The sequence below is a fragment of the Diachasma alloeum genome, unplaced genomic scaffold, assembly GCF_001412515.2.
Source record: "Diachasma alloeum isolate Michigan unplaced genomic scaffold, Dall2.0 Dall_scaffold_00276, whole genome shotgun sequence".
Classification (NCBI taxonomy): Eukaryota; Metazoa; Arthropoda; class Insecta; order Hymenoptera; family Braconidae; genus Diachasma; species Diachasma alloeum.
This window is the reverse complement of record NW_021680415.1, coordinates 1,873,813-1,885,816: the sequence shown is the minus strand read 5'-3', so window position 1 is coordinate 1,885,816 and position 12,004 is coordinate 1,873,813. Positions and strand designations below refer to the sequence as shown.

The 12,004-nt window shown below is 36.7% G+C and overlaps 3 protein-coding genes across 6 annotated transcripts; 2 read left to right on the top strand and 1 right to left on the bottom strand.

Annotated features, from left to right (window-relative positions):
- The first annotated feature begins 255 nt into the window (after positions 1 to 255).
- On the top strand, positions 256 to 2,113 carry LOC107037972 (ADP-ribose pyrophosphatase, mitochondrial). Its single transcript, XM_015256817.1, has 2 exons — positions 256 to 646; positions 1,363 to 2,113. The coding sequence occupies exons 1-2, from the start codon at positions 367 to 369 to the stop codon at positions 2,028 to 2,030; spliced, it is 948 nt and encodes a 315-aa protein (XP_015112303.1). The 5' UTR covers positions 256 to 366; the 3' UTR covers positions 2,031 to 2,113.
- A 1,718-nt stretch (positions 2,114 to 3,831) lies between these two features.
- On the bottom strand, positions 3,832 to 7,949 carry LOC107037961. Of its 2 annotated transcripts, none has more exons than XM_015256801.1 (4): positions 7,527 to 7,949; positions 5,991 to 6,257; positions 5,106 to 5,321; positions 3,832 to 4,466 (listed from the first exon to the last, which is right to left on the bottom strand). In XM_015256801.1, exons 1-4 carry the CDS (start codon positions 7,782 to 7,784, stop codon positions 4,017 to 4,019), a joined length of 1,191 nt encoding a protein of 396 aa, XP_015112287.1. In that variant the 5' UTR covers positions 7,785 to 7,949; the 3' UTR covers positions 3,832 to 4,016. The 2 variants fall into 2 exon arrangements, with proteins under 2 accessions (XP_015112287.1, XP_015112288.1); XM_015256802.1 differs by having other exon boundaries at positions 7,539 to 7,949.
- A 797-nt stretch (positions 7,950 to 8,746) lies between these two features.
- LOC107038007 (peroxisomal biogenesis factor 3) lies at positions 8,747 to 11,713 on the top strand. 3 transcript variants are annotated; one of them, XM_015256868.1, is made up of 3 exons: positions 8,747 to 8,853; positions 9,351 to 9,452; positions 10,247 to 11,713. In XM_015256868.1, the coding sequence occupies exon 3, from the start codon at positions 10,518 to 10,520 to the stop codon at positions 11,598 to 11,600; it is 1,083 nt and encodes a 360-aa protein (XP_015112354.1). In that variant the 5' UTR covers positions 8,747 to 8,853; positions 9,351 to 9,452; positions 10,247 to 10,517; the 3' UTR covers positions 11,601 to 11,713. The 3 variants fall into 3 exon arrangements, with proteins under 3 accessions (XP_015112354.1, XP_015112356.1, XP_015112355.1); XM_015256870.1 differs by lacking the exon at positions 8,747 to 8,853 and adding an exon at positions 8,982 to 9,243; XM_015256869.1 differs by lacking the exon at positions 8,747 to 8,853 and having other exon boundaries at positions 8,982 to 9,452.
- The last annotated feature ends 291 nt before the right edge of the window (positions 11,714 to 12,004 follow it).

The following is a 12,004-nucleotide window of genomic DNA, read 5'->3' as shown; positions in this document are numbered from 1 at the left end:
ATAAAATTTTTTGGAAATAATTAAATAGGGGGGATAACGCCTTTTTTTCCGGCGTGATTTTTCAAAAATTTATTTTAAAAAAAGTACCAACTAGCAAATGTTTTTTATTAGCTCGCAATTTCCTTCAAATCTACTTCAATGAGGAAAAAAAAAAAATTTGGAATATCTATACATGAGGGGCTAATTGATCGGATCTTCCAAAACGGTATGTGTCCACATCTGTGAATACAAACGACCCCCCCCCCCTTCCCCATTCACTCTGTCAGTGCCAGTACAATTGAAGAAGACAGTCTTGTGATGTGTAAAACAAAATTTTCCCTTCCGTAAATCGTGAACACTGGAGGCTCGTCCACGTGGAAGCACGACATGCCCAGGACATGGAGGAAATGGCCAGAGTTACAGTGGTGTCATTACCTCTGCAGGAATGGTTTTTACGCCACAACAATGGTCAAACGATTTCCGGTACCGGATGATTTTGTTGGTTGGACACCTACGGCGAAAATCGCCTATGGTAGAAAGATAGAGTGTATAAACTGGCCTGAGTATGCACCTGTAGAATACACATCTCCAACTGTTGATGGAAAACCCTGGGCAGATCCTGATATCTCGGATCCCTCGTTCAAGCCCCAGTGGAATTCACTGGACGGTAAGAATTGTCGATGATGTAGCTGTCTAAGCATGATGATTCCTCGTATGAAAAAATTTTATAAGGTGAACACATTCGTTAGTCCAATATTTCTGCTGAAATGAGTGTAAAGATGCGATGTTTTAAATTAGATATCAGAAAGTAAAAACTTGCAAATTACAATTCACCTGTATTTATCACGATAATTAATATTTTTTAACAAATAATCGTCCATATCCTTGGAAAGTCCTATGTCTCTACGCTCGCTCATTTGTCTTGTTTTGCATAAGAGATAATTCATACGAAAAATTCAATACATTTTGGTTTTTCTATTGAAATTCTTAAGCACAAATTTTCCAAGTTTTTTCCGCTGATAAAATCGAAGAAAAATAAACTTGCATTTTTCAATGAATATGTTTTAACAGGAAAAAGTTTCAACTTGTTGATTTTCTATAAGAAATTCTGAAATTTTCTTTTCTAAAAATTCTTGCACATCAATTTTTCAACTTATTTTTCCTGAACTTTATAGAAAAAAAATAATAAAGCCAAAGAAAAATTGAAACTACTGCCGAAAAAATGGAGAATTCATGCCTAAGAATTTCTTCAAGAAGGCGTCAAGTTTTTATATTCTGTTACATTTTCAATGAAGAATGCTCTTCAAATACCAAAATGAAAAGAATATTCATTAAAATATACATATAAAAATATCAGAATAATATAAAAATATCGCTGCTCAGGGCCTATCGACCGTCAATGCTACGGTCGAGGCAAAGGCGTCTTCTCCTACGTTATATCCGATGATGGACGACCGATTAACCCCTTCGGACGCACAGGGATCACTGGACGAGGAGTGCTAGGTCGTTGGGGTCCAAATCACGCAGCAGATCCCATAATTACCCGATGGAAGCCTAAATCCCTAACTTGGACGGAGCCCGAAGAGAATTCACAGCCAAAGGACGACGACATTCTCCAATTCGTTGCCATACAGAGGAGAGACACAAAGCAGTGGGCGCTACCAGGGGGAATGGTGGACCCTGGAGAGCCAGTTGAGAACACACTGAAGCGAGAGTTCATGGAGGAGGCCCTGAACTCCCTCGCGAGGGAAAGTCAATCCACAGTGATGACGATCAAGCGTAAAATTAATGAATTATTCAAGAGAGGTGATGTTGTGTATAAAGGGTACATCGATGATCCTAGGAACACTGATAACGCCTGGATCGAAACGACTGCTGTGAATTTTCATGATAACGATGGTACTGCCTTTAATTCAATCCACCTCAGTGCTGGGGATGATGCGTGTCAAGTTCAGTGGATGGATATCAATGAGAGCTTGGAACTTTATGCTGAGCATAGGATGTTACTCACCTACGCGGAGATGTTAAGGAATGTCAATTGGAAATTTTAAGGGGGTGTTACGTAAATCAATCATACACTGAGAGAAAAATGACAATGTTCTCAAACAAGTCTTACTTGTTGCCGAGAAAATGGTTTTTTGAAAATTATCAAAAAAGGATTTTTTGTGCCAAACGTGCAGAGAGTGCGTTGGAATGAAAAATTTTTGTCACAAAAATAGATTTAGTAGTTGAAAAAAATTGCATTCTTTGTACACGCAAGAAATGTTCTTTCTAGCACTACTCCGTCCTTATTCGATACTCTCATACGTATTTTGCTCCCGAAAAATCTTTGTTTTATGCGAAACAAGGCATAGTAGTTTTCCGTTTCGGCTGTCTAATAATCACAGACAAGAAATGAACCCTTAAATGAAACAATAATAATGATATGATAGCAATCTTGTAACTTAGAGATAAAATATTTGTTGTTAAATTTTCCTCTGCATGAGATATTTTCATCCTGAAAAGGCACCGTCTGGTGTGAATTATCCCCCCCTTGAGCCAAATATTTCGTTGCTGTAGAAAGCAGAACAATTATTCATGTTTGAGACTTTCAAATTCGAAACAAACAAATTCTTTTTTGGCAATTTTCAACTAGCGATTTTGTGGGCCCAAACAAGACTTGTTTTACGTGTTTGTTTTTCTCTCGGTGTACTCTCAGTGTTGATTAACCAAATAATAAGGAATTTTAAGAAAAATAAAATGAAAGAACTGCTCTTTCTCCTAATTTCTTTATACGAAAGGCATGAGGCCCTACGACGTCACTCTAAGTGAGTCGGGAATTCTACTGGAGTTCTGTTTTTTTCATTTTATTAGTTTAAAGTATACGTGTGCGGTATACCGTATTCTCATCGCTGTTTGCGTTTTTTGCGGACACATCCGTCGTCTCATTCCCTTCGAACCCTACGTGAACAGGTATCCAGGGATACGTGATTTTACCATGATCCCTGTCGTCATTGTGAAATTTGGAAAATTTCCTTTCTATTTCAAGGATGTAAACATTAGTTTTCGCGGAGAATTTCACTGATTCTAAGCCCTGAAGTGTGCTCAGGGAGTCTGAGAGAATGAGAAAGTTTATTTTTGGGTGTTCTAATGTTATGTTCAATACACGGTTTAATGCTACATTGGGACGTAAAGACTGACATTTCTTTTTTTAATTTAATGGATTTCTTAATGTTCAAATCTGGGCAGTACCACGCGGCTCCAACGTGCTCTGTACCCGTGGAGTTCTGTTAACGTTCGATTAAATAATTCTATCGGTATTTGCGCCCATTCGGTTGTTGATTACGGAGTAGATCTTTATTATTCTACGGAAATTCTTGGGCATTTTCCAAGCATTTTCTGCTGTATTTTTATTCACTTCTCATAATAAAATTGAAGAAAAATAACTTGGAGAATTCATTCCCAAAAATTCTCATAGAAAAAATTGGTTATATAGAATTGGTTATATAGAAAAATCACCATTTGTAGACTTTTTCTATCAAAAAATATCGATTGGAAAATACATGTGCATAATTTATGATAGACTTGGTGCAAAAACCTGGTATTTCAATACAATTTCTGAGAGTTCTTAGATTTCTGTATTATATTTTATCATGTGTTGTCATGCTTGGGTGTAATAATTGATGATGAAGATATTTCTCTCAAAAAATGATGCAACGTTGCTCTATTATTGATTTTCAAAGATCCTATCTCCTTGTTTATTTTTATTAAAACAGTTTCAATTGTGAGTTGAATTTTCTGACAATTCATTCAGTGAGAAAACTTTGAAATAACTAAACGAGAAAGAAGTGAAGGGTGAATCCATTGTGACGATTGTTTTTCAAAAAAATGTCATCTCTATTTATTAGAAACAAAATATCACTATTTACAGAAACTTTTTATATACATTATATACAGTTTTGTTATTATCTCAACAGTTGCACAGCAACTCGTCGTCCTAGACTAGTCAAAAAATAACAGTACTTCGAGTTATGGCAAATAAGTACGAGAGGTATCACTCAATTAGCAGATTCCATGAGGACTTTGTTAGACTGGAGCCCCAGGAAGTCGAGAAAGGATTCGGTTGGATTTTTCATTCTGCTGCTGTCGTACAACGAGTCGTAACTGCTCTCCAACGAGCTATTGGGGAGGTCTGGGATGCCTGCGAAGGGATCGTTGGGTTTGTAGGGACAGTAGTCCTCTGACTTTGATGGTAGATCCATTGACGAGACACCAGTGGAGGCGTTAGTAGTGGTTTCGTCCCTTGATTTTCCTCTAGTCAGCCTTGTGTCGAGTTTCAGAGCATCTTGAGCCTCCACTTGACCCAGACTCGCTGCTTTTGTGAATAATTCACGTGCCTCGGCTAGGTTTATGGGAAGACCACCCCTTCCTTGGGCGTGGAAGACACCGAGGTTGTACATGGCACCTGCGTGACCATTTTCAGCTGCACTTCGGTAGTATTTCACAGCCTGAAATATTTTGATTATTAGTTTTCTCGCATTGGATGCAGGGATTCGATTTTTATGGTGGAATTGTAGAACAATGAGGTGATATCTGGGAAGAAATGGCATCTGCAAATTTGGGAAAACCTGAGGCATTTGCGGGTTGGAAAATTCTATTGGAATTTTATTTAAATTCTAACGGACGACTATTGGAAGTTGTAGTTTTTTGCCTATTTTCAATGGAAATTTGGAAATTTATATCAATAAATTTTATTATTATAAGTATATTATTAAAAATGAAACAACAGTTCTGTTGGAATTCAATAAACGAAATTCTATTGTCGTGCGTTTTTCCATAGATTTGCAGAAAAAAATCTATCAAAATGATATTGTAAAGTTGACTTATCTTCAATAGAAAGTGCGCAAAAATCCAATAAATTATTGAATAGAATAATTCCAATAGAACTCCACAGAATTTTAATAAAATTACTAGAAATATTCACTAGAATTTCTTAAAGAAAGCGGGAAGTTTTTCTTTGGATTTCTTTCATTTGTAATTATGTTCATACGTAATTGAATTCATAAATAGGGTAGAGCGTCGTGTTAGAATAGTGAATAGTTCGAACATTGGGCTGCAAATTGTAACGATTCTTCACGTTATTTTACCTTCACTGGGTCCATCCTCGTGCCAATACCCAACTCATAGCACAGTCCCAAGTTGAACATGCTCCCTGGTGACTTGAGTTGTGCTCCAACGAGAAAATGCTCCATCGCGTCGTTGTATCGATGTTCCTCGAGCGCTTTTATTCCATAACGAAGCTCGAATTCGCCCATCACTACTCGGTGTGTTCGAGTGTACTCGTCGCGTGCTGCTCCCAGTGCCTATTGACGCAGGATAAACACAACATGGTCAAAATGGAGATGATTACCTAGATAATTGAATAGGGGAATAGTGAAACTTGAGAGAACAAATCAGCTTCTCATTCTGTTGAATACATCTAATCATCCTCATAATGAATTACATTCAGAGCCATAAGACCATTAATATAAAAAGATTTTTTTAGAAATTAACCATTTTATATTTTGAGAATTACATTTGAAAATGGTGAACTGGTGAAACCTAATAGAAGTGGAGATTTTACATCTCAGTGAAAGTCAAGAGATATTTTTTTATGGAAATTCATTTACTATAAAAACGATCTCTGGATATTTATTTAAAAAAATCTATATTTTAAAAACTCACGACAAAATTTTATAATTTTCAATAGAATCGGCGAAAAAATGGTATTCTTTGATAAAATTTGCATAAAACTCCAGTTGAATTCTAATATATTTCAATGCGAAATTCAATGAAATTTCTCAGAGAAAGCGCTAGATTTTCCGATCAATTTTTTTACAAGGTCTTGTTTTTTTTATAGCAATTCTTGGGCATAAATGGAGTTTCAATAAACCTCCAGTAGAATTCTAATAGAGTTCCAACATAAATTCAATAGAATTTCTCATAAAAAGCGTTAATTTTCCCATTTATTTCTTTATAATGAACATGTTTACCTCTTCAGCAGTGATAGGACCGTAACGTCTCTGCTCCCAGTTCCCCTCGCTCTCGTGTCCAAATCCCCCATCACTCCCAACGCAATTGGTGACTGGGAGGACATGTTTCGGTTGCAAACTGAGTGCATGTTTCACCAGATAAGACACTTGTGTCTTCGGGCACTTCAAAATTCTGTACGCACACTTGTCATTTCTATTCCTCTCGAAAATGTGCTTTCTGATGCATGGGGTCTGGCAAATTGCCCAGCCGATGGCCAAGATGCTAGACTGAAACGCATTAAACAAAATGTTGAGAGTTGATATGGACACGGGACTAGTTACGTCTCCATGAATATTCAACACAGAAATCATTATCTGCGATGTTGGACTCTGCTGATATTCACATATCAAGTATCATATAAATACTGTTATATGATTCTGGTGACATTTATGTGATATACACTAACAATAGGAGTTTTTAACAATTTTAACCTCCGCTGGACCCTCTTTACGGCAAAAAAAATTAATATATGATTAAATAGGGAAAATTTCAGAAGAAAATATTTTCTTCATGAAACTTCACACTTTTCCATCGGAGTACCGGAGAATTTATTCGAATCAAATATCATTTGGTTGTTAATTTTCAAATAAACATGATTTCATAGTAGATACTAGTTATCTCTTCTTGAGATACATTTGATTGGGAGAAATCGAACTTCTCTAGAATTGAAGTTCGTTTTATTTGTCGCAATAATGAGAGCATTTAATTTTTTTCTAGCCAAAAGTTTGCCAACTCCAGAAATCCGTTGGTTTACTCAAAAATCAAAATTATTCTCATGACTAAATACGTTGTTATCTCAATCAACGCGATCATACGTTGTTCCAAGGAAATTATAATTGAAGTGAGCATTTCGTATGTCGAATCAGGATGAATATTGTTACGCGGAAAAAACTTTGAGATTGTAGAAAGATGTCGTTGAGTTGAAAGAAGTTTATATTTATTGACTAAAAAAAATCGCAGTAGTTTGCAATAACAGAATCACAGATTACGGTAATTCAACACAAACTTGGATATCACAAATTTCGTTCAATGTGATGTACGGAAAGATCAATTTAAACATCGGCTTCTCTCGAAAAAACAACATTCAATTAATTCCTCAATGTAATCATCTCCTAGGTACGAATTTTTTATCACTTCATGAGAGTAGAAAATTTCTCGACTGGAGATTACATTAGGTTAAAAAAAAATAGAACTTTTCCATTTTTGTGGTGAATACATGTGACTTGACGCCAAGGACTGTTTTATTTGATTCAAGTAAATGTATCTCAAGAAGAGATAATTGATCTGCACTGTAAGATCTTATTTATTTGAAGTTGCTTCAAGTATGTAATACTTGTTTCAAGGAAGAAACATCTCAATAAAAATAATGTGTTCTATCAGTGTAGTGGTAGCCAGGCTTTGATGCCAAATTTAGTACTTATTATTCTCGTATTGATTTTGTTGTGTTAAACAGTCCTGTCACCAGTTACAACAATTGTCTTCAACTGATACTGTACCCATCCAATTACATCAAAGAGTGTCCTATCTGCACTCCAGTGTGGACCACTCTTCTTGTCCTTGGTACCTCGATAATTGAAAAAACCACAGAAACCACTGGTGTTACGACAGCTCGTCAGACTCGATTTATTAACGTTAGCTGTGGCTTTAGCTTCACTACCATTGCATTCATCAGCTGTCGGTTGGGAGTAGACGTTGGTGCGGCATGCACGACGCTCGATGGACTCGCGAATTCCCCGGCTTACGAATTTCCACATTTTTGAAGGATTTTATTTGTCTACTGGGTATTTTGTTATTCTAGGTATCTATTATTTGGTAATAGGCTACACCGTGTAGCCCAGTGGTTACGGTGTTCAACCCCCCCTGACAATGCGTGCACAGACAAGTATGGAAAACTGGCGATATGGACCGAAGCGAGCCGAACGTGTCGTGCGAACGTCTCGTGAAATTTTCAATGTTGAAAAAGTATCGATGGCTCGAATCGACTAGCTGATATATCGCGGGTTAAAATTTCGATGGTGAAAGCATCGATGGAAGAAATGTTGAAAATCGTTTGTATTTGAAATTTACAAAAATTAATTGAATCGTATTTTCCGAGAAGATTTACGCGTGCGAAATTATTTCTTAGAAAAACTACACGAATTTTATTGAAAGATTTCAGTTGTTTCTGGCGTCGATTCTATTGAAAATTATGCAACTTTTTCATGCGTTTTTAAATAGAATATTTTTGTTTATAGAAAAAAATCTGTAGTTGTTGTTTATTATGAAAGACATAACAAATAGAAATGATGAAAATTCTCTTGCAAGTCTATAAAAATTCTAGCGGAGTTTTGATAAAATTCTATTAATTAATTCTATAAAAATTCTCGGGGGTAATAAAATTGAAGAAAAAAAACTTGGAAATTCAAACCCAAAGGTTTTTTCTGAAATAATTCCAATAGAATAAGTTCTACAGAAAAATCAATATCTATAAACTTTTGTCGATCAAAAAATATTTATTGAAAAATACGAGACAAAGTTATAAATTTCAATAAAACTGGCACAAACAAATTTTTTTCAATAAAATTTTAGTAGAAATCCAATAGAATTCTCATAAAATTCCAACAGAAATTCAGTAGAATTTCGCGACAAAATTTTTTATTCAATATCGATTACCGGTTGTCGGACACTGAAACATCGATATTCAGAATAATCGATAACCCTCGCATCGCTCGTCTCTACATGCGCACACAAATGCGCAAGTGTTGTTTATTTACGTGTTTATTTGTTATAAAGGTCACGACACAACGAAAAAGTGATAAATAGCGGGGTTGACCTTCAGCAGAGGTATTTACCCATTCACAAATATAAGAAATGATAAAAATTGGCATGATATCATTCGCATGTGATTGCAATCAAAATTAAAAATGACGAAATCATAGATTTTTTTGAGGTTATGACCCATGTTTATTGATTCCTAAAGGAACTTACACATTAGGATAATATCTCGCAAGTATCTTGACAGTTCGTGGGGATTTTTACCAACTCAAGTCATCGCCGAGTGCAATTACGTAGTATATTTCCACATGTGTACATTGGTTAATCACGAAGTACCGTTCAAGTAGTGGCAAAGTCCACGACAAGTTGTGGTGATTGAGGAGAGTCCTCGCAGTGAGGCCTGTACTCCGATAGAGAACGAAAAATAATTCATTTGTGTTGCACCTGATAAGGAATAAGGTTATTCCCCTCTCCCCCTGTCTCATAAACATTAAAAAAAATCATAATTTCACGTGCCTTACGCATTACCCTTGATTAACCGATTATTGAAATGTTGATCCCCTCAGAGAGAGAAAAATATGAGTTTCAATACCGATGGATCCAAGGAAATTGCTGATTTGCAATTGAAACAATTCATCGACGTTGTATCTGCCAATCAAAAGTTTCAGGTTAGTTCATCAATGTCAAATTAAGCTAATTGACAATCCCATTATTCTAACCCAGCAGAAATAATAGTTACATAATCTGAAATAGCAAATTTTGAGAAATACATTTAGAAACAATTTTTCAATGGTCATGTCCCAGTGATTTGAATTTCATAATTCATCAACTGGAATTTGTAGAAGAATTGAAATAAAATGTTGCCAACTATTTGTCGACAATCCTTCGACAAATCGTTGACATATTTTCGACAATTCGATAACGGGGTTACAATCTTTAAATTATATGTTGTCGATAATGTAACATGTTGTCGACAGTGAATTATTCGTCGACATTCTGAAGATAATGTGCTGGCATATTGACGACACATCGTCGACATATTAGCGACAAGCCACCAACATATTGACGACAAATCATCGACACATTGACGATAAACAATTGACATGTTGACGAAAAATAGTCGACATATTAACGACAAATCATCGATACATTGACGACATAAACCATTCTCTTGTTGACAACAAATAGTCGACATATTAACGACAAATCATCGACACATTAACGACAAATAGTCGACATATTGACAATTGATCATGTCAACAAATTCTTACTCGAGTCAAAATTCTGACTGCAGTGATTTCATTCAACATTTTTTAACGACCAAAACATGTCGCCATATTATCGTTTTCTTATCTGCCAGTCTAAATATAAGCCCTCCCTGACGACAATTCGACGAAGAATTGTAGCTGTCATAGCCCCAAAATCCAACATAATCAATAGTCGAAAAAAAAATTGATTCCAGGGTCTAGTCCATGGCCTGACAGAAATCTGTTGGGACACTTGCGTTGACCGTCCAACACCCCGTCTAGAATCAAAAACCGAGAGGTGCCTCGTTAATTGCATCGAACGCTTCATCGACACAACAAACTACATAACAAATCGTCTTGAGAAAGTCGCCCAGTCCGCCTCCTTCGAGTCCGACTAGAGAAAAAAAAACAAGTCCCACGAAACAAATTAATGTTAAGACTAGAGTTAGTTAATGGGTCAAGAGAGTGCCTCAGAAGAGTTCCACCATGTTCTCAAGTTTGCGAAGATTCTTGAGCAATCACAGACGTAAATTCATAGTCAGTGGAATAATTGTGGGCAGTGCTGTGGTCCTATGGAGATGCAGTAAACAGAAGCTCCTGGAATGGAAGCAGAAGGAGGTGCAGGAGTTGCTGCAGAGATCGAGGAGGAGTCAGCACTTTGAGAGTACCGAGAGATCCTGCAACCAGACGATAATAAATCTGGCGGTGTGCGTCAGAAATTCAGTGATAAAGTCCCTGGATACAGAGAAGGTGGTGAATGAGCTTCGAGATGGCTCCGCTGATAAAATAACAGCCTGGAACAAGCTGAAGGTCTTCTCGATAGCTCGTTCAGCTACTGTAATATACGCCAATACAATGCTGGTGGCGACTCTCAGGGTGCAGCTGAATCTCATGGGGGCGTACATGTTCAAGAATTCACAGAAGACTCTGGACACTGGACATTTGAGTGAGGAGCTACAGCAGAAGTACCTGACACTGTGCAGCTACTTCATTGACGAAGGAATCCAGAGGCTGAGTGCCTTCATTGAGAGGAAAGTGGATGAGACAGTTAGTTCTATCAAACTGACTGATAAGTTGAGCATCAGGGATTTGGAGCAGATTTATCTAGCCATTATGTCCACTGTTCTCGCTGATGATGCCTGCAATCCAGTCAAGAGGCTCACGAGCTATATGCTACCACCTAATGTCGAGGAGGAAAATGATCCACTGCTTAAGAAGATTGTTATTGAGACGCTGGATCTTCTGGAGACTGAGGAGCTGCAGAGCCTCATGCAATCCAATATCAGGACTGGATTTGTTGCTTTGGTTGATAAAATATCGGAGTATTTCATTGAAATTCCTTTTGAGAAGAATGGAATGTCCGGTCTTAAGGAGTTGGAGGGGAAGTATGGGTTTTTAGATGTCAATAAAATTACCATGCCCATGGCGAAGATCATTCCTATTGTCAATGGACAGGTGCCAGATGCACCCACTCAGAATGATATACCCACGGACTGGCTGCAGAGGCTCATCATGGACGAGATGCTCAAGTCGTTTGGGGCTAATGTCTATGAGGCATTCAGCTTTTAAGCGGAGAGGTGGGGGAGTTATTGAGTTTTCCATGCTTACAGGGATGGAAATGTGAAAACTATTTTATATACGCGGATGTAATGTTGTTAATAAATTAATCAGTTTCACTTGGATTTTTGGGTCAGGTTTTTATCATTGTTGATGCAATTTTACACGTATGAGAAAATTTAAATTGTAAACTTGCACTTTTTATTGGTGATTTTCTTTGATTTTTTCTTATCGTAAGTCTGGGGAAATTCTATTGGAAATTATGACTGCTTTTCGCTTATTTTTGAATAGATTTTCAGTAGAAGAAAGTAAAAAAAATTAAAACAACTGATGCTGGTGGGAATAAGTTTTTTCATGATTTAAAAAAATTAAAATCAAGTGAAAATGCAGGGAATTTTTTTTTTTAATCTCAAAAG

What these genes read in the sequence shown, in the direction of transcription:
- LOC107037972 (XM_015256817.1), top strand. Translation starts at nt 367, where the DNA reads ATGCCCAGGACATGGAGGAAATGGCCAGAGTTACAGTGGTGTCATTAC. An exon ending in CCAGTGGAATTCACTGGACG is followed by an intron (nt 647 to 1,362) that starts GTAAGAATTGTC and finishes ATCGCTGCTCAG; the next exon opens with GGCCTATCGACCGTCAATGC.
- LOC107037961 (XM_015256801.1), bottom strand. Translation starts at nt 7,784, where the DNA reads ATGTGGAAATTCGTAAGCCGGGGAATTCGCGAGTCCATCGAGCGTCGT. An exon ending in TCTTTGATGTAATTGGATGG is followed by an intron (nt 6,258 to 7,526) that starts GTACAGTATCAG and finishes AATGCGTTTCAG; the next exon opens with TCTAGCATCTTGGCCATCGG. An exon ending in CGAGGATGGACCCAGTGAAG is followed by an intron (nt 4,467 to 5,105) that starts GTAAAATAACGT and finishes AAAATATTTCAG; the next exon opens with GCTGTGAAATACTACCGAAG.
- LOC107038007 (XM_015256868.1), top strand. Translation starts at nt 10,518, where the DNA reads ATGTTCTCAAGTTTGCGAAGATTCTTGAGCAATCACAGACGTAAATTC.